This window comes from Nanorana parkeri, unplaced genomic scaffold (assembly GCF_000935625.1).
Source record: "Nanorana parkeri isolate BGI_ZX_2015 unplaced genomic scaffold, ASM93562v1 scaffold2008, whole genome shotgun sequence".
NCBI classification, from domain to species: Eukaryota; Metazoa; Chordata; class Amphibia; order Anura; family Dicroglossidae; genus Nanorana; species Nanorana parkeri.
This window is the reverse complement of record NW_017308276.1, coordinates 48,911-70,467: the sequence shown is the minus strand read 5'-3', so window position 1 is coordinate 70,467 and position 21,557 is coordinate 48,911. Positions and strand designations below refer to the sequence as shown.

General features: G+C 45.7%; 1 protein-coding gene across 1 annotated transcript in view; it reads left to right on the top strand.

The window, feature by feature from the left end:
* The first annotated feature begins 1,548 nt into the window (after window positions 1-1,548).
* Window positions 1,549-21,557, top strand: part of EYA2 (EYA transcriptional coactivator and phosphatase 2) — a 68,264-nt gene continuing 48,255 nt past the window's right edge. Inside the window, exons 1-5 of the mRNA XM_018572369.1 lie at window positions 1,549-1,662; window positions 6,901-6,945; window positions 7,938-7,986; window positions 11,047-11,189; window positions 16,493-16,609. Of these exons, the coding sequence (XP_018427871.1) occupies window positions 1,554-1,662; window positions 6,901-6,945; window positions 7,938-7,986; window positions 11,047-11,189; window positions 16,493-16,609 (463 nt within the window). The 5' untranslated portion in view covers window positions 1,549-1,553. The remainder of the gene's footprint in view (window positions 1,663-6,900; window positions 6,946-7,937; window positions 7,987-11,046; window positions 11,190-16,492; window positions 16,610-21,557) is intronic.

Sequence of the window (21,557 nt, the reverse complement as noted above, 5' to 3'; positions counted from 1 at the left end):
GAACCCAATTCTGCTTATCCTTCGCTTTTTGCTTTTTTTAAAATTATATTATATCGCTCTCGCCATTAACAGAAATAAATGTTATTCGGCTGATCTCATCCAGAAATGTTACACTTGTTATGTGTCATTGTCCAAGTGATTGTTACTTTTAGTGTCTGGATGTTCTGACTTTGCTGTTCTCATGCTGAACTACCTGATGGATGCTGACAGAAAATATCAGCGCTGTTAGATACAATTAGCTTCCCCGCAGAGATAAAATACACATCTTTAATCCGAAGAGGATTCACTGGACCTGATTCACCAATGGAACAAGAAAATCCTATGTCACAGGCTACACCATTTATCATTCACAAACTATACAAACACACAGGTTACAGTGAACACAGGAGGCATTTATAAAAGCAGGCAGATATAAAAGACAGATTATTGCAACTTTTTGTGTTTTTGTATTGCAAGAGGTGGAAGTACCTGAATTTGACCCGTTATCAGCCTCTTGAAGTATAGCAGGCTGGGAGATGAAGAAGCAAGGAGCTATTCAGGAGTAGTGCAGTGCAAGCAGCATAGGAGGAGAGAGATGCAGTGCTGTATACAGGGCAATGCACATATGGCACATGCCCTGGGCGCCACTTGAAGGGGGCTGCTTCATGGGTCAGTTTGCCGGCCCACAGAGACAGGCTGACTTTTTTTCACTCTGGCTGGCATCCAGACAAGTTCCTGGCAACCGGTGATGTCACTGGTTGTTAGGAGCTCTGTGGGACGCCTGTCAGGGCATCCAATCCAGTTCCTGCCAACCAGTGACATGGGCAGGATGCCAAAAGTGCATTTTGTATTAGGTTAGTTTCTGGAGAGATGAGCTCATCAGCCTTCTGTTCATCCACTGTCCAATCTACAGGCTGGGTGTGGAGACAGGAAACCACTGTATCCCCCCTATAAATGTAACCGAGAGAGCACTGTCTTCTTCCTGGCTGTCCTGCCTGGCAGAGCTGTGTAGATCTCAGGACTGGGTGGACAGATATACAAAGCCATGGGCAGGTAAAACAGAATATCTGTATTTCATCTGTGTGTTTAGCCGTGCGCCTGAAGTTCAGCATTGACAAGGCTGCTTTGTTACAGAATGTGAATGAGCCCCAATGATTGAACACACTCTGAGACGACAGCACCACGAGGCCATATCTGCGGTCCATGTCTGACCGCCCCAAGTGCGGTCAGATCAAGGGATCTCCCGTTCCGTTTTGTTGTTTCAATTCCGCTCGTTTCCCTGTAAAACTTGTCAGCAAATGTAACGTTTTCCCTAATTTATGCTGCCGGCGTGTTTTCCGCATCCCCGAGGAGCTTGTTTTTCATTTAAAATCCCGCTTTCTCTTATGTGGAAGAAGTTTAGCGAATGTTATTGGTTTTTTTTTCCTTTTAATGAAATTTAAATACAGAATGAGATTTAGGTTGGCGCGTTTTAATATTTATGTGGCGCAGGAAATTATCTTTAGGCGCGTTCGCCGGAATAAATTAGTTATCTTTGTTTTTTGTTTTTTTTTGTCTTTTACAGGTGCAAGGAAATGCTAGATCTAGTGATATCACAGAGCCTGTCTGTGACCAGTGGCTGCAACGAAAACCTGAAATTCGCCCCTTCCGACAGCGACTGCGCATCTCCCGATGACATAACAGGTACCGTCTGTCTGCGTGTGTCCTCTTGCATGTATGTACGTGTGTATTGCTTATAAAGCAAAGCTGTCCTGGTCATCTCTGTTTGTGATGTGACTGCCCGTCAGTACTGTGCTTGTGCTGAACCCTGTGTTAGAGCTTCATTAGTAACTTATCAAGTTATGTCACTTGCCGGCTACTTTTTTTCAGTGATTTCATTGGTTATGTTATAGTTCCTGTATGTGTTTCTGGCCAGCTTGGGGTTCCTAGACATACATACATAGATTTCTCCCAGTCTAATATATCCCCCCATTCATCGTCCATGGAAAAAAAAAATCCTGCCGGCTATTGTATTCAGACAGCGGCAATGATGCGGTCGCTGCAACCATTTTCTGTTTGCCTCCTTCAAATATTCAGCAAAAGGAGTGAGAGACCCTCAAATGGCTTTTGCAAGGCCCGCAGTTACTCCCAGAACCCACAGCTGGAGGTCCCTAGAGAAAAGAGAAGCCGGCGATTGATTCAATCCATGTGCATCCAGATTAGGTTGGGTTTTAGCCCTCGAGGAACAATCGTCAGAATAAAGAATACTAAAAAAATCGGAGTTACAAGTGCAAGCGTGTGAAGAACCGATCATTAGAAGATCTGGCAATAGATTGTCGATGTGATTAGATTTACTTTCAGCCACACAACCTCACTTAGTGTGAATTGTGTCTTTTCAGGGGATGGAATTTTTGTCTGTATACCCTTCCCTGCCACACTGCATTAAGAGAAGGGAACCTCAGTGCTGGGACAAGGTCTTCTAGCACCCAAGGCAAAGATGTCAAAGTGTACCTTCTCCCTAAGTTGTAATGGTAGTAGCTTATTACAGGAAGGGGCGGGGACAAGACCAGTCACCCTGCACAAGAAGAGAGAGCGTCAGTGACCGGTCTTTATTACAGGAGGGGCGGAGACAAGACCAGTCACCCTGCACAAGGAGAGAGAGCAGCAGTGACCGGTCTTTATTACAGGAGGGGGCGGAGTCAAGACCAGTCACCCTGCACAAGGAGAAAGAGCAGCAGTAGGGGGCATGGACAAGACCAGTCACCCTGCACAAGGAGAGAGAGCAGCAGTGACCGGTCTTTATTACAGGAGGGGGAGGAGACTAGACCAGTCACCCTGCACAAGGAGAGAGATGAGCAGTGACCGGTCTTTATTACAGGAAGCTCCAAGTCTCACGCTGGATTACTGCACAGATCTGGAAGAAAGACACAAAGCTCAGCAAGATTCAAGAAGAATACCCAGCACTCTTGTATGAGGACAATATTTTCTTATCCCAGAGTTTGGCTTTAAAGACACAAAACATGGGGAAATGCATTGCATGGAGATGTACTGCACATATATATTTTTCTTCTGCCCTCACAGTGATGCAATTCTGATACATGGTGGCAAATTACAGTCAGAACAGTTTGATAATCACATGCTCCTTTAAGGTGACAGTCCGAGAAGTTACATATTCGCCAAAACTCCTCTCGGATCTGGTACTTCACATGACATAAAGCTAAGCACAGCCATTACCGAGAAGTATTTCCATAACATCTCGCAGCTCATCAAAATCTAATCCGATCTGTGTGTTATTGCTGAAGAAACAAAAATCATGGATATGCAGCCTGACAGGCGGACTGTTAGTTTTATATTTTATATAGGAAGCAGAGCTCCAACCTCCTAAAGGAAGATTTAAACTCAAAGTGGAATAAAAGAGGTTTTTTGTTTTTTTTTTAAAGGTACAAAATGTTAACTCGGTTTACATTTTAGTGCCTCAGAAATCCTTCAGTGAAAGAACGAAGCCTTCTCTCTTCTTCTGACCTCTGAATGGCCTTTTATAAATAAAGTCTCTGGAATGGAATGCCCCGTAGAACATTCCGCGCACCGTTCTCTGGCCGCCCTCCCGCACATCCGCCTAGAATTGTTCCCGGTGCCCAAATCTTTACTTATCTGGCAGGAGCGGACGACGACACGTCGGAGAGTCGCATAGTGGGAGCATTCGGCGACCGGCAGCTAAATGTGACATCTGTTAAATAAATTGCTGGCACCTCACTCGTCAAAAGAAGAGCTCCGCCTCCTTCAAAAATCGGGATATTGGTTCACGTAGAGTAGTCGGTTAGAAGATAATGTAGATACAATTGTTACCCCACCGCAAAAAAAAGACAGACCTTCCTATAAGTTAAAATGTATCTACACCCAAGAAGAAAAACGTCATTAACCGCAGCTTACCAGATCTTAAATGTGGGGGCTGCATTCATTTTCTTACTGCTTGATCCTGCCAGACAGCCAGTGTTCGGTAGGATTGAGGTCAGGTCTGATGTTGGATGAGTAGACCTGGCTTGGAAAGATGTTCAGTAGGGTTGAGTACAGGTCTGATGTTGGATGAATAGACCTGGCTTGGAAAGATGTTCGGTAGGATTGAGGTCAGGTCTGATGTTGGATGAGTTGACCTGGCTTGGAAAGATGTTCGGTAGGATTGAGGTCAGGTCTGATGTTGGATGAGTAGACCTGGCTTGGAAAGATGTTCGGTAGGATTGAGGTCAGGTCTGATGTTGGATGAGTAGACCTGGCTTGTAAAGGTGTTCAGTAGGGTTGAGGTCAGGGTTCTGTGCAGGACACTCAGATTTCTCCACACCAAATTGGTCATACCATGGCTTTATGAAGCTTGCTCCCATTCCTCTTGAACCTATACCATCCTCTACTCTTCTGGGAAGACTTTCCACAAGATTTTGGAGATGTTTGTGGGAATTTGTGCCCATATTTGAGGTCAGTATGATGTTGGATGAGAAGACCTGGCTTGGTGTTCACCAGGGTTGAGGTCAGGGATCTATGCAGGACACTCGGGTTCCTCCACACCAAACTGGTCACACCATGTCTTTATGGAGCTGGCTTTGTACACAGGGGACAGTCATGGTGGAACAGAAAAGGGTCTTCACCAAACTGTTAACTTAAGAGCAGAATTGCCTACAATGTCTTTGTCTGCAATATGATGAGATGAGAAGAGTGGGAGGTGTTTGATGTCCAAATCAGGAGAGCAGCCCAGGGCGACAACACTGCTAATTCATAGATACAGTGCAGTGAGTGACCATTGTCACCCTAGGACAGGAAGTGTGTTACTGGCTGGATCACCATGTGAGAATAAAGGGAAAAAAATCAGGAAAAAAGAAAAGGAATGCAGATAACACATCTTGTATGCTGCAATGTATGACATTTCTGTTTTGGGTTTGGACATGTCTTGTGGATTGTGTCTTTAAATGAACATCGTGACCTTCTTTCTTCTAAGACTGGTAAATCTGCAGTTCTTGGCAATGAGAGAATATTGCCCATGATTTGGTAACTAATTGCTACTTTGTTATCTTCATCTTTTAATTTGCTGCTCTCCAGCTAGTTGCATGGTTAACAAGGCTGAAAAACGTCTCCTTTCATCACTTTCATCCTCTGGCAGATTCCAGCGGTGTTGATCCAAAGGAAGTGGCGGATGAGGTTACTTGCTGTTTATTGTCGGTCATTATCCACGATGCCTCCTTCCCCGGCCACGCCGGACCTCTGTCACTAACTCCACAGCTGCTTTAGCTCATGAAGGGGCGAGTCAATTACAGAACAACAATAAGATTATTAGTTGCTGGTATTGTGGCCAAAGCGGGCAGTGGGATCGGAGTGGTGTCGCACACAGCAGGGAGGTCACCTCAGGTCACATGGAGCAGTAAACGGTTTTTCCACTCCTTACCCATTAATGCCACTGTGAGCGCTCTGGGGATTCTCTGTATGTGATCTGCTCTTTTCAGGGTCAGGAGACAGCTGCAGCCGAGAACAGTACCGGAAAATATCTAAAACATTCCTTTATCCCAGTTGTGTTCTCAAATATGCTGTATGGGTAAAGGTTTGCGGACACTCAAATGAGCTTCTTGGAGCTCCCATCCCAAAACCAACTATTAGCATTTATATGGAGTTGCACCCCCACCCCCCCTTCCCAATATGGCTGTTACTATGGAGTTGTCCCCCCATGTGCAATAATATGGAGTTGCCCCCCTTTTCCCCACTTGGCCATTAATATGGAGTTGTACCTCCATCCCCCATGACCATAAATATGAAGGTGTTTCTCCATCCCCCTGTGGCCATTATTATGGAGTTGCCCCCTTTGTGGCTCATCAGGGAAGACTTTCCCCAAAAATCTTGGAGGGTGTCTGTAGGAATTTTTGCTCATTTGTAACATCAGGTACCGATGTTGGATGTGAAAAGAAGAGGCTTTTAAAAATGTACAGTAGGGTTAAGGGCAGGGCTCTGTGCAGGATACTTGAGTTCCTCCACACCAAACTGGTCACCCCATGTCTTTATGGAGCTGGATTTGTACACAGGGGACAGTCATGGTGGAACAGAAAAGGGTCTTCACCAAACTGGTCACACCATGTCCTTATGGAGCTGGCATTGTACACGGGGGACAGTCATGGTGGAACAGAAAAGGGTCTTCACCAAACTGGTCACACCATGTCTTTATGGAGATGGCGTTGTACACGGGGGACAGTCATTGGGGAACAGAAAAGGGTCTTCACCAAACTGGTCACACCATGTCTTTATGGAGCTGGCTTTGTACACAGGGGACAGTCATGGTGGGACAGAAAAGGGTCTTCACCAAACTGATACAATAAGGAAAGGGCAGCACAATTGTCTACAATGTCTTTGTATGCTGTACTATTAACAGAACCTTCACTGGAGACAACATATAGTGTAGGTGTGACGGTAAGGTGTCCACAAATATTTATTTTAAAGAAACTAAACTTATACAGTTTTGTGGGGGAGTAGGCTAAGGGACTAAGTGACATCAACCAGAGGATGTTCCTATGTACTTCTCTACAGAGTTGTACAATTTGACATGATGTGAAACGTCAGAAAAACATTTCAACATTCAGAATTATTTGAGAAGCCTCCAACACTCTCTGACATTTCTACAGATGGTGAACTTAAATATGTAAAGTGTAATTCTAGTTTTCCACTGCTTAATACTGATCACCAGCAGCCTATAGAATATATGAAGTAAAAGAACAAGTCGTACATCCTCTCCCGGATGACGGTTATAGCGCGCTGGAAAGGGTTACGTCTGAATGGGACCTCAGCTCCAATTAGTCGGAATTCGGCGCTTTTTCTTGGCAGCCGTCCTCTGTAAACCAAATAAGCAATTAAAGCGATTTCTTCTTCCCTTCTCGGCGAGGGCAAAGTTTAATTTTCTCTGAATTATTTTTCCAGATAAGTCGAGGAAAAGATCTTCCTTAGAGGACTTCTCACATTCAGGAAAAAAAACAGCCCGCGGGGTGAACCTCCGGCTTGTTCTTGGGGTGAACCTCCGGCTTGTTCTTACCTGTTATGTGTTTAGTTTTAGTTTTTATAACAATTCAAAACTTTCAGAAAGCCGACCTGCTGCATTAAAGTGGACCTGTCGCTAGTTTATATTTTTGTTGGGGATGGAGAGAAGAGTTAAAATGGGGAGACTTTTCCTCAATTCTTGTACCTGTTACACCAGCACAGGAAATGGGGGTGGAAAGGGGAGGATTTTTCAGCAGGACTGGAAATTAAGGACACATTAATCACAAAGAAAATGGGGGACGCATTTGTCACCAGGATAGGGAATGGGGGACGCATTTGTCACCAGGATAGGGAATGGGGGACGCATTTGTCACCAGGATAGGGAATGGGGGACGCATTTGTCACCAGGATAGGGAAGGGGGGACGCATTTGTCACCAGGATAGGGAATGGGGGACGCATTTGTCACCAGGATAGGGAATGGGGGTGCATTTGTCACCAGGACAGGAAATGGGGGTGACATTTTGATATTTGCATAACTCCCGAGAGTCAGCCCACTGCTTGCATCAGGTCTGAGGGCTTTGGAAAGGAGTACTGAGGCAGGGGGCTGTGATGTTGTCCGGAAGCCATGTACAGTACCCTGTTGGCTCCTATATTCCTGGACAGCTTGGTCTGGTAAAACAAGTCAAAGAAATAATGTATCTGGATCAACAGATAATAAAATCGTGTTACAGGGGAAACTGGGACACACATCCTGCCGTGTCAGCGCTACAGACAGACAGCATCATATATGTCACTTGTTATTCTGCCCAGAGTTGCAATTTAACTTCTTCTTTTTCTGTCACCCTCTGCGCTGTCCTTCCAGCCGAAGCATATTTGAGTTTTTGTGGGACAGACGGCAGCACAGTCACAGCAGCAGAGTTCAGTGTTGCCGAAAACCATTTTCATCTTTTTTTCCTCTCATTTGTTTTCTCTCCTTCAGGCAGCGGCAAGGAATCCCAGCAATTCGCACCTGACTTGAATTACCCCAGGTGAGCCGAGTTATGGGGAAAATGCTAAAGATCCTGTTTTCAGTGCAGCAAGGCGGACAGCATGCAAAGCCGTAATTATTAGAGAGGGCACCCAATATATAGAATGAATCATTCCAGGTGACGGATGTCTCTCCACCTGTGAGGTTTAGTATTCTTAACCGCCTTACGGTAACCAGGTAGATGAGTTCCTCTGCCCCAGTAACAGTCTGTCCAGTCCCATATAAGTAACACTCACCTTTGTTATGTATTTCATCAGCTGATATTGAGGGTGTTGGTCTATTACATGCAAGCAGCCGCACCACTTCTAACAATAACCAGACTCCTAAAGAACTCCCTGCAATGACACTTTACAGGATTTGCTGCAACGCATAATGATTTCCCTGTTTGCTGTTTTTAAATATCTCCATATATCCGTCATACAGTTCTATAGGTCAGAGTCATAATGAACATTGCCCATCTGTCTCAATGCTCGATTTGTCAATGTGTTACAAATATTCATTATGTATCTATATTACCAGTATGTTATGAAATGCTGTACTGAACCCGTCACGTCAGTCTCTGTACAGAGGAGCTTACACTCTAATGTCCCCTCCCCCCACAGTCACATCAGTCTCGGTACAGAGGAGCTTACACTCTAATGTCCCCTCCCCCCACAGTCACATCAGTCTCGGTACAGAGGAGCTTACACTCTAATGTCCCCTCCCCCCACAGTCACATCAGTCTCGGTACAGAGGAGCTTACACTCTAATGTCCCCTCCCCCCACAGTCACATCAGTCTCGGTACAGAGGAGCTTACACTCTAATGTCCCCTCCCCCCACAGTCACATCAGTCTCGGTACAGAGGAGCTTACACTCTAATGTCCCCTCCCCCCACAGTCACATCAGTCTCGGTACAGAGGAGCTTACACTCTAATGTCCCCTCCCCCCACAGTCACATCAGTCTCGGTACAGAGGAGCTTACACTCTAATGTCCCCTCCCCCCACAGTCACATCAGTCTCGGTACAGAGGAGCTTACACTCTAATGTCCCCTCCCCCCACAGTCACATCAGTCTCGGTACAGAGGAGCTTACACTCTAATGTCCCCTCCCCCCACAGTCACATCAGTCTCGGTACAGAGGAGCTTACACTCTAATGTCCCCTCCCCCCACAGTCACATCAGTCTCGGTACAGAGGAGCTTACACTCTAATGTCCCCTCCCCCCACAGTCACATCAGTCTCGGTACAGAGGAGCTTACACTCTAATGTCCCCTCCCCCCACAGTCACATCAGTCTCGGTACAGAGGAGCTTACACTCTAATGTCCCCTCCCCCCACAGTCACATCAGTCTCGGTACAGAGGAGCTTACACTCTAATGTCCCCTCCCCCCACAGTCACATCAGTCTCGGTACAGAGGAGCTTACACTCTAATGTCCCCTCCCCCCACAGTCACATCAGTCTCGGTACAGAGGAGCTTACACTCTAATGTCCCCTCCCCCCACAGTCACATCAGTCTCGGTACAGAGGAGCTTACACTCTAATGTCCCCTCCCCCCACAGTCACATCAGTCTCGGTACAGAGGAGCTTACACTCTAATGTCCCCTCCCCCCACAGTCACATCAGTCTCGGTACAGAGGAGCTTACACTCTAATGTCCCCTCCCCCCACAGTCACATCAGTCTCGGTACAGAGGAGCTTACACTCTAATGTCCCCTCCCCCCACAGTCACATCAGTCTCGGTACAGAGGAGCTTACACTCTAATGTCCCCTCCCCCCACAGTCACATCAGTCTCGGTACAGAGGAGCTTACACTCTAATGTCCCCTCCCCCCACAGTCACATCAGTCTCGGTACAGAGGAGCTTACACTCTAATGTCCCCTCCCCCCACAGTCACATCAGTCTCGGTACAGAGGAGCTTACACTCTAATGTCCCCTCCCCCCACAGTCACATCAGTCTCGGTACAGAGGAGCTTACACTCTAATGTCCCCTCCCCCCACAGTCACATCAGTCTCGGTACAGAGGAGCTTACACTCTAATGTCCCCTCCCCCCACAGTCACATCAGTCTCGGTACAGAGGAGCTTACACTCTAATGTCCCCTCCCCCCACAGTCACATCAGTCTCGGTACAGAGGAGCTTACACTCTAATGTCCCCTCCCCCCACAGTCACATCAGTCTCGGTACAGAGGAGCTTACACTCTAATGTCCCCTCCCCCCACAGTCACATCAGTCTCGGTACAGAGGAGCTTACACTCTAATGTCCCCTCCCCCCACAGTCACATCAGTCTCGGTACAGAGGAGCTTACACTCTAATGTCCCCTCCCCCCACAGTCACATCAGTCTCTGTACAGAGGAGCTCACACTCTAATATCCCCCCCACAGTCACACACTATTATTATACATTTATATAGCTCTGACATATACCGCAGCGCTGTACAGAGAACACTGAGCCAGTCACATCAGTCTCTGCACCACATACACTATCCTGGGCCAGGTTGGTCAGGAGCCAATTACGGCTGCTCTAGGTTTTTGGATTGTATGAGGAATCCGGAGAATTTGGAGGAAATCAGCAGAAACCCAACGAGAAATTATAAACACTTTGGACTCTTTTTAGATTTGAACATCATCCCACCACTGCGAGGGCACACGTATGCATTGTGCTGCCTCAAACGATCCCGCTGGAAGTCAGCAGATGCCAATACTCATTCCCTGAGTTGTAATTATTTCTGTCTGATGACTGACAGCAATTTTAAAGCGCGGCCCCAGCCAAAACCTTTCATTGGTTATGGTTGGATAGTGTGGGGGGATTAGTTGTTTGGTATTAGTTGTTGGTTAGATTTCTATTCCTTCCTTTCCCAATGACTAGAGGGAGTAATACAGGAAGTAGCATAAAAATCTCTCCAATGGGGACACTAACACAATCCTCACAGGATGCTGGGCTTGGGTTCCTATCTATCTATGGTGGAAGAGGATTCTGGGACAATATGATTGGCTGCTGTTATAGTTCTCTGACTTTTCTTTCTTGTGATTGAGGTTATACTCTGATAGATATTTGTGTTACATTGTATTCTCTCTGTCCCTCCAGGCACTACCCCCACATCGTGTCTCCTCCGTCCATCCCAGCGATGGCCACCTATGGACAGACACAGTACAGCACAGGAATACAACAGGCAACGGCATACTCCACGTACCCTCCACCAGCGCAAGCCTATGGCATCCCCTCATACAGTACGTTACCGACTACATGACCACTGCAGTCTCTTGTGTATCTGCTATTTGTTATATATGTTTTATTTATAATGGTATAGATCTCTGACATATACCGCTGTGCTGTACAGGGAACACTGAGCCAGTCAAATTACACTCTAATGTCCCCCCACAGTTACATCAGTCTCTGTACAGAGGAGCTTACACTCTAATGTCCCCCCACAGTCGCATCAGTCTCTGTACAGACTAGCTTACACTCTAATGTCCCCTCACAGTCACACACTATTATTATACATTTATATAGCTCTGACATATACCGCAGTGTTGTACAGAGAACAGTTTGGGACATAGAATGTCAATGCCTGCTACCTTAATGTCATTGGATCTCCCTCTATACCCTTGAAGCAGCTTCACAGCCCCTCAGAAGGCTTCCCACCCATACATACACGCCGAGCACATATGCGGTTTTAGAAATCCAGGTCAGAGGACGGAATCTTGCATTTCACTGACCAGCAACAATGTTTGGTATCTGAGCAGAGCGATTTGCCAAGGGGAAGTGCAGCTTTCATCCCTGGCGGCTCTCTGCGGGTTCTAAATGTTACAGCCAAATCTCACACACATCTAAAGAGCGTTAGAATTGCAGGAAGAGGCCGCGTTACAGAGCCACACCAGGAATACACTGTGCAGGCCACGGCGGAGATGGCTGTCAGCTGGAGAAGCCTTTCCATTCCTTGTCACCTAATATTTCTATTTGCCATTTAATGTCATTTTATTTCCATCCTGAACAACATACATCATTGTACTTTATATACAGGAGTGCAAACACGCAGTCTCAGTAGCAAAGCCTTTGCGGCAGGATAGACAATACTTTCCCTATAGCGCCACATTATTCATTAAAGTAGCATTTAAAGCTCCCCTATTATCAGCCTAGAGTCCTCTCCGGTATATGAAATATGAGATGATGATGTAGTTGACCACGTGTTCAGTGTTGCTTAACCTTTGTCATGACTGGCCAAGGTTCCTACACAATCCTGGAAGCTGCCATTGGCCGACTCCCAGATCCAATGCTAGTTTTAGGGCAAAATGTAAAGTATCCCCAGCAGTACAAAAATAATATGTATTCGCCAACCACATAACGAAACATTTCAGGGCCACCGGTGACCCCTTTGTTAGACAGCAGTCACCACTTTACATTTTGGACTATTACAATTAGGGATGCACCATATATCGGCCGCCGAAACTTATCGGCCGAAAATTGCACTTTTGGCATAATGCCGAAAGTGCAATTTTCCTGCCGATACAGCGGCGCATCCATTCTTTCTTTCCTCCCCGCTGGGCGCTGCTCTGTGTCCCAGCGGGGAGGAAGGAAACTGTGATAATTGGCCGAGCGCTGCGGGAGCGGACGGCGTCTCCTCCCACACCGCTCAGCCTCCTATCACAGTCCAACAGAGCGGTGTTTGGGCGGAGACAGGCCGCGCTGTCACAGGAGGCGGAGCTCTCCTCACGCAGCACTCACTCAGCCTCCTGTGACAGTGTGTCAGAGCGGAGAGCGGATACAAGCAGTCGGTGATCAGTGATCGCTGAGTGTTTGTAGATAATTGAGGACAGAGTATGGTTACTATATCCCCAATTATGAATGAATGGGAAGTGATCTATATCACATCTACATCACTTCCTGTTTATTCATGATTGTGGATATAGTAACCATACTCCGTCCTCATGTTATCAATGATCAGGAATACTCAGTATAGAGGATTCCTCTTCATTGATAACAGGGGATACAGAAAAAGAGATTGAGGACTTTGTGTCCTCAATTTCTTTTTCTATTTTAAAAGGGAAATATCAGGGGTCTTAGACCCCCAATATTTCCCTGAAGCCCCTAAAAGTAAAAAAAAAAAATTACAAGTTAAAAAAAAAAATATTTAAAAAATTTGAAAAAACTAAAATAAAAAACATTTTCGGTATCGGTTTCGGCCTGACAATTTTTTTTATTTCTGTTTCGTTTTGGTTTTAAAATTTCCATTTCGGTGCACCTCTAATTACAATGATGGTGCCATCAATCCTTTCACCTAAGCGCCTGGCATTTGTTGACGTCTGTGGCTGCACTGGATTTAATGGATATTTCAGCTGGTCTATGGGCAGCACTTACCTCTTGAGCATAATATGCAACAACGTACCAAGCTCGGAACCAGGACCTTGAAGCCAGAACTGAATTTAGACTTATATTTACAGAAATGCAGACATGCACCAAGACATTTGCTGCAGCAGCTGTACTGTTGGGTCAGTCCCTCTTCTTTTTTAGGCTTTTACAACGGGGGATTATAGTACCCCCGCAACGCATTGGCTATCAACTATCAAGGTCCCCCATTGAGTAGAGGGTAAACCTGATTTAGAAGCAGCCCTACGGCTATACAAACACCACTAAATCTATAGTTCTCCACATCATCAGTCCCTAAGATCCATCACCACTCCCGTCCAAACCCTTCCTCGTAGAACTGAGGCAGACAAATCCTTTTTTGGGGGGTTGTTTTACAGCGCGTTTCGGGGGCTGGAAAGTTTCCAGAGAAAATACCTAACAGTTGTTCTGGCAGAGCAGGTGAAAGCGCAGCCATTTGCTACTGAATTGTGTCTGTAGGGCGGCCACATGCCACTTCCATATGTTGCTTATAAATCCTGCAGATCACCTATCAGGGCTAGCGCTCAGAGTCCCCACCTGGCCCCTAATACAGAACAATGAGGTGTTCTTGTTTATGGGGAGCGGCATAAATTCAGCCCGTCCACCCAGACAAAACACGGCTTTGTTGGGGAATTACATGTGGTTGCTGATTGCCTTTTCTTTAATTGGAATCAACCGCTGCCTCTCCATAGACATTGCAGATCTATTGTTCTACTTTATACTTCTTCCAAGAAGAGTTGAAACAATTGCAAAAGAAACATTCTGCTGTTAAAATGTATCCAAAGCCACATTTGTATCTCATTTTGAATAGAGTAAGAAAGGTTTAGAACCTTTTTGGGGTTTTTATCCCCATTGGTGTCCTCGCTGGGGAGAGTCACCCCTCTGTTTGTCCTGGTGACCACTGTCACCGAGACAGAAAGTGATGGGAGATCAAACATTTTAAAGTTGTCAGCAAAACAGGAATAGAGGGGGGGCACCTGTTCTGGAGACAACTTTCTAAAGTCGGGAATACACGCTTTTATTTTCTTCCTTCAACCTGCCAGCTGAGTGAAGAAAATAGAACAGATTCCTCCATCAACGAGCATTGATCGAGGAATCTCCTGCTGTTTCCTTTTGTATTCTGACAGCGAACGGCGGCCACTGTCAGAATAGCTAATCAGAGCTGGCAGCTCATTGGTTGCTAGCTCTGTTTGGCTGACATTTTTTCCAACATGCTCAGCTGTTCGAGAGATGCCAGTTGGGAAAGTGCCCACGGTGGCACCCACAGATTTTATTGCGGTTCATCAAGAACCGGACAAAATTCAAAGCATGTATTCCCGGCTTTAGAAAGGATTTCCCTCACTTTGATAAGATTTCTTCTCGCTTCCTGTTCTGACTCCAAGACTGGAAGTTAAGTCAAGTCTTCCCAATAGGACAAATCTTGGGGTTTAATCATTAACTAGATGGCAAAGTGCACCAGCATAGTATAGAATCTTCTCTCATGTTAAAAGAAAATTCAAAGTCTCGCACCCACATAATAAAAAGCTTGTGTTTTCAGTGTGTTGGAAGTAAGCATGGACTGCTCGGGCCCGGCTCTACTGATACAATTGCCTCTCTTCTCTTTACATGCTGAGCTGCAGGGCTGATTTCTTGGAATCCTTTATGTTGATGGACAAGAAACAGTATACAGTTGTGCTGACTCTGTGTTTCTGTTCGCTTCCCCCGGGAGATCAACAGGATCATATTAAGCTACACTGTGACAGAGGGCCGCGTCAGACGGGTAGCAACGATTAATCACTGCTACAAAAGTCCAGCCATTGACATCAATTTGTAGCTAGCGATTCGATCACTGAAGTCGCTGGCGTTTTGTCATTGAGAAAGAACTTGACGCTGTTAGAAGATAATCCCAACTCAACCTAACCCCTGAACCATCACGTTATCAAACCATTCATCCCCACACAGCTACCTCCTCATGTATCACTTCCCCCTCCCTTTTAGATTGTAAGCCCTCAGGGGCCGAGCCCTCCTTACCATCTTGTCTTGAATTGTATGGTGATTGTAATGTCTTCCTTATATTGTAAAGTGCTGCGCACACTGTTGGCGCTCTATAAATCCTGTATAATAATAATAATAATAATCCGCTGCAACAGTATTGTACAAATTGTAGCTAAGCCCATAGAGGTGAATGAAAAGTAATTGGCGATCTTGGCATCATAAAATGCTGCCAAACGGTAATCGCTGATCAACTTAGTTACAAATCACTGAAAAATTAGCAATTCCGTAGAAATGAATTATGATTTCCGTGGTGAGAAATTCCTGTAGCGGGAAGGAGTGAAGATTGCTGCAAATAAATGCCCTTCAATGTTAATGGGTTATTCCAGGTTCCTTCTATTTATATCATTACAAAGCACTTGTAGCATTGTGTGCATATCAGGTCCAGTTAATCATGTATGTTTCAGTTTTTGGTTTTCTGTATCCAGCAACAAATTAGCAACAAATTATAGACCTAGGACAATGGCAGTTAATATGTCATGTGACCCATGCCATTGCTTATATAGTTTTCCTGGAGCATCTTGGCAGCACACCATGGGTTAAGGTCCGCCCCTCTTAACCCACAGGACACGTGATAAATTAAGGCTCCTCCAAGCCATCCTCATACTTTGTTTCTGGTTGCTCTGACCGTTAATAAATTATTATTTGTGTCCTCCCGTTACCCTAAGGAGAACTATGGGGAAAAGCACTGACCCCATAGTTCTCCTTTAAGAGGGGCGGACCTTAACCCATGGTGTGCTGCCTTCGGTGCACCAGGAAAGGAAAATTACGGAAGGTAAGTATACAATTTTCCGTTATATAGTTAGTGCAGAATAGTTGTTAATGTGGACCTGTCATCGGGTATATGTTTTCATAATAAGTATAGCATGATACTAAGTAATGTGTCAGGGTAAGACTTCAGATTATTACCAATCAGGAACATCACAACAGTTTAAAGATGGCTGTACAGAGTTTGTAAAATGCATGGGCAGCAATGCAGACAGTCAGGGCTGTCATTCGTTGCACTGTATGACTTGTAGCACATATCCCCGTCACGCTGACACCTCTGGCTGTACATATAGGTTAGAGGGTCACACGGGGCCACCTTTTTTATGTCACCCTCTTTTTTGTTTTTCAGGTATCAAGACAGAGGACAGTTTGAGCCATTCCCCGGGACAAAGCGGTTTCCTCAGCTACAGTTCGAGTTTCAGTACGCCCCCGCCGGGACAAGCTCCGTACACGTATCAGATGCACGGTATGTTCTCTCACCTCTCTGCTGGATGCGGTTTATTTATTTATAGTTGTTGGGGTCATTGGAGTCCCGGGCTCAGTTCCTTCCCTCTACTTCCTCTACTGTACTAGAAAAGTGAGGGAGCTCATGTTTCGGGGGGTGATACAATGGGACATCTCCCCCCTTCTTCAGAGCTACAAAACATGAAATTGATACACAAATAGAAGCACAGAATCCTACATTCAGTCAGTTACATTCAAATTCCAATATCTAAAGTTCATACACGTGTGAAAAAAATGAATCATAGTAAAATATTTGTCAAACCTTTTCGAAGAATATTTTTATTTGTTTCTAATGGGGGTTGGTAATGAATTTTAATGAACTTTAACACAATAGATTGAGTGTAGTATTCTGTGTTCCTACAAACATTTGTGTAGCAGTTCTGTGTTTGTTTTACATAGTTGCACAGTATTTGAGGTTGAAGAAAGACACAAGTCCATCAAGTTCAACCTATTGCGTGTATGCATATGGTTCTGCTGGTGAGTGCGTGTGTATGAGTCCGTGTATGAGCTTGTTCTTAGGAGTACCTGTATCCATGTATGTAAAACACTGTTATTTTATAGTCCTGAAGAAGAGGGGAGACCTTTGTAGCCCCGAAATGCGTTGGATGGTTTTATTTTGTTAAAGTTTGCATCCTTTGTTCTTTGCACTGAGGCTCTCTTCACAGCCTTGCGCACTATGTGAATTTGACTATAAGGTCTCGTTCACACCTAGGCGTATTGCATATGCGCGTCTGTCGCGCGTTTTTTTAACTGCGATTTGCGGTAAAAAAAGTTGCGCGACAAACGCGCGTATCCGAAGGCTACTTGGCTGTATCCCAATCTCTAAGCCTGATGAAGGGGACCCTGCGAGGTCCCGAAAGCGCTTGCCAATGAGATACAGCTATTGGCAATAAAATATTTTGCTTTTTCAACTCATGGTGTGCTGGTGACATTTTTCTACTGTTCATGTGTGGCGGTGCCATCCGCAGTCATTTCGACCACCCATCTTCATCAAGTGGGAATCCCGGTAAGGAGTGCGGTATGGTTCCTGTTTCTGTGTATCCCAATGGAAACGCGCAACAAAACGGCCCAAAGTAGTACCTGTACCTTTTCAGGCGTGGGCCGTTTTGTAGCGCGTTAGGGACGGTCAGAAATACGCCGAGGTGGGAACGAGACCATTGAATACAATGGGATTTATATTTTTGAGCATTTTGTAGAGCGTTCGTCGAGCGTAGAATGCGCTACAAAACTCCTCAGGTGTGAACGAGGGCTAATAGAAGTCACCAGCACTCGATAATATAAGTAAAGCACTTTTTATTAAATTGTCACATGCGTCATACAGCCAACGTTTCGGGGCCACGCAGGGTCCCTTCTTTTGGTGACTTCTATTATGGACAATATCTGACGCGGCGCCATCCGTGTTGTCACTTCAAGCACCAACTTTTCATCCAAGGTCTGTACCAGGGGCGTAACTAGAAATCACAGGGCCCCATAGCAAACTTTTGTATGTGGCCCCGTGATTGCTAGTTATGCCACTTGCAGAGCCCACGTGATATACCAAACAGCCCACCTGAGAGTGACCCTACAGAGCCCACCATAGACTCTCTATAGTGGGCTCTGCTGGGTTGCTATGGCGATCTGTACGCTGTATGGAGTGCAGGTGATTTCGTATTATCGATTGCATCCAAAATGTGAATTTGATTCACCTTATTTGGCCATAGCTATTGGATGAGTCGAGTCCAGCGACTCAGTCACACACGCTCCAGCAATTTAAAAAAAAACATGACAGGGGTTCAAACCCTTCTATACTCTATATACTATATATAAAACATGGCTTTAGATTTCCTTGAAGCAGGACCATAGCAGTTATGACCTAATCTCATACCTGCCAGTCTTTATAAGGAATATTTCTGAGGGAGTTTCAGCAGTCAGTGCAGAGATTGGCAACGGGCAGCAGAGTGCAATAATGATAGAGGACAATTGGTCTGTCACCTGCGTTCAGTATGGACAGAAGAGATTGTGGCAGTAGGTAGGTTGTCACTGAAGTCATGGAAGGGTTAAGGGCGCAGTTTTACCCCTAAGCAGTTCGGCTGTCAGTATTGAAGGCTTACAGACACCTGGTGTGACACAGAAACAGTGTGACATGTCTTGCCCTAAACCAGCTTCCATTCCCCCAATGAAACACTTTGTTCTGGCTGAAACATGTTTGGTATGTGGACTTGTTTTACGTAGCGCCTGTACTGCAGCTGTGTTTTCAACGGCAGAACCGCCATGTCAGCATTCTCTAGGGCCGCCAAACATGGGCGACGTCATAAATTGGTTGATATGGAGGCGGGTTCTGTCGCAATTAGCAACTGGCTCAGAAACTTTTCTGTCCTTTCATTCTGGTTTCGTGTGATCGCCTCTGTGCTGCTTGTGATGGCGTATTGGATCCAGGTTGTTCATAATTCCTGTTTAAGATGAACCTTCAGCTACATGATTTGTCCCTATCCTCGTCATCCTACCCCAGGGGTAGGCAACCTCAGCCCTTCAGCTGTTGTAGAACTACACATCCCATAAAGCATTGCGGGACTATGACATTAACAGGCATGGCTCCCAGTGGCAGAAGCATAATGGGATTTGTTGTTTTGAAGGTTCAGATTTATGTTTGTGTCACAGTAATTGTTTACCTCGCCAATGGAGGGCATTTAAAGCAGGCGCGCCCACAATTTGTTGTGTTAAGATCTACTTTTCAAATGATGAGCTACATGAGATCTACCAACGAAAAAAAAACTCCCTCACTCTCCTGGCTGTCTCTCCTTGCTCATCCTCCTGGCTGTCTCTCCTTGCTCATCCTCCTGGCTGTCTTTCCTCTCTCTCCCGGCTGTCTTTGCTCTCTCTCCTGGCTGTCTTTCCTCTCTCTCCTGGCTGTCTCTCCTCTCTCTCCTGGCCGTCTCTCCTTGCTCATCCTCCTGGCTGTCTCTCCTCTCTCTCCTGGCCGTCTCTCCTTGCTCATCCTCCTGGCTGTCTTTCCTCTCTCTCCCGGCTGTCTTTGCTCTCTCTCCTGGCTGTCTTTCCTCTCTCTCCTGGCTGTCTCTCCTTGCTCATCCTCCTGGCTGTCTTTCCTTGCTCTCTCTCTCTCCTGGATGTCATTCCTCGTTTTCTCTCCTGGCTGTCTCTCTTCGCTCTCTTGACTGTCTCTCCTTGCTCTCTTCCCTGGCTGTCTCTCCTCACACTCTCTCCCCTGTCTGTCTCTCCCCGCTCTCTCTCCTGGCTCACCTTGCTGTATTTTGCAGACAGTGTAGTGCAACAGGCTGTGTACACTAATATTCTTTGATGTAATACATAGTACTACAACCACCAGTATCCACCAGAAAGGTGTCGGGGAGCTCGGCTCAGCAGACTCGGGCTAATAGGTAATCATGTGTGCACAGCTAAATAAATAAACCAAAATGGAATAAAGGGGCCGCCGTTCCCCCCCCTTCCTGATCTACCAGCATCAGCTCTGAGAGCTACTGCTAGATCACCATCTACCTAATGGGCACCCCTGATTTAAAGGGACTGGCTGGAGGTCACCGCTGCACTTCTCACATTCTATTCCTAACCGAGGGGAGAAAAAGTTAAAGACAAAAAGGTTCTACTGACACAAATGTAGAGCTGCAGCTAACGATTATTTTCAAAATCGATTAGTTAGCCGATTATTAAGTTCGATTAATTGGTTAATCGGATATAAAAAAAAATAATTAAAAATTGCTCCAGTGATGGACTACTAGTTTGTTTCGAGATTGCAGTCCATCACAGGAGCAAGCTTGGAGCGGTGGAAGAAAAAAAGAAAAACAAAAAGTGTGGTGTGCAATATAGTGAAATGAAAAGTGTAAAATTATACAGCAATGAATGCAGAATGGCACCGGCTATAGAGAACTACAAATCCCAGCAATACATTATACAGCGCAATGCAGAATACCTCCAGCTATAGAGGACTACAACACCCAGCAATGGCACGCTTACCTAACCGTTCTTCCAGCAACTTGTTTCTGAGATCGGGCCTGTCTATCGGCTGCTGTCATCCGCCCACACCTGCTCCTCCTTACTACATCTCCCCGTCCCTGTGCCGATCGTGGATTTAGGCGGGCGGTGAGCGTGAGGCGGGGAGGAGGTGTGGAGCATGGATGCGGGCGGATCTGGCAGTCGCGAGCGTGAGGTGGGGAGGAGGTGTGGCGCGCAGCTGTGTGGAGCCGTGAACAGGGCCAACCAATCGGAAGCCAATTAATCGATGATTGAAAAATCATCGATTATAATCGATTATGTCGATTAGTTGTTGCAGCCCTACACAAATGTGCCTACGCAGAAGCATGACATCCTTCAGTATCCTCCTTATGTACGAAATGTGAGAAAAAGACAACACATTCCGGGGGGGGGTGTTGCTTCCTTCATCAGGGTTGGTACCTGACTGGAAAGGCAAAAGATTGTGGGAATTCTGAGGATATATTCTATGAAAGATATTCTATAACGACAATGTATGGTTAGTGGTTACTTTTTGGATACAATGGCTGGTTGGTAGCAATGAGAGTGATACAATGTAAATACAAGGAGGATACTGAAGGATGCCATGTCTCTGCATCTGCGTAGGACAGGTTTGTGTCAGTAGCACCTTTTGTCTTTTAACTTTCTCTCCCTGCGGTTAGGAATAGAATGTGAAAAGTGCAGAGGTCATATTTATTTTGCAGCAAGTCCCTTAAAAAGACCTCCAGCCGGTCCCTTTAAATGACCTCCATGGGCGAGGTGATGCTTTTTTTATACCTTCAAGGTAGGCAGCTTAAAAAAAAAAATCACATTGTCTTTCCCACGCTTCTGTGCTGCGAGGCTGCGCCCTCTGCTACTACAAAAAAAAGCAGGCCCCCCCACCCCCCTGAGGCCGGAGTACAAAAATATTTCTATATTTCACCATAAAA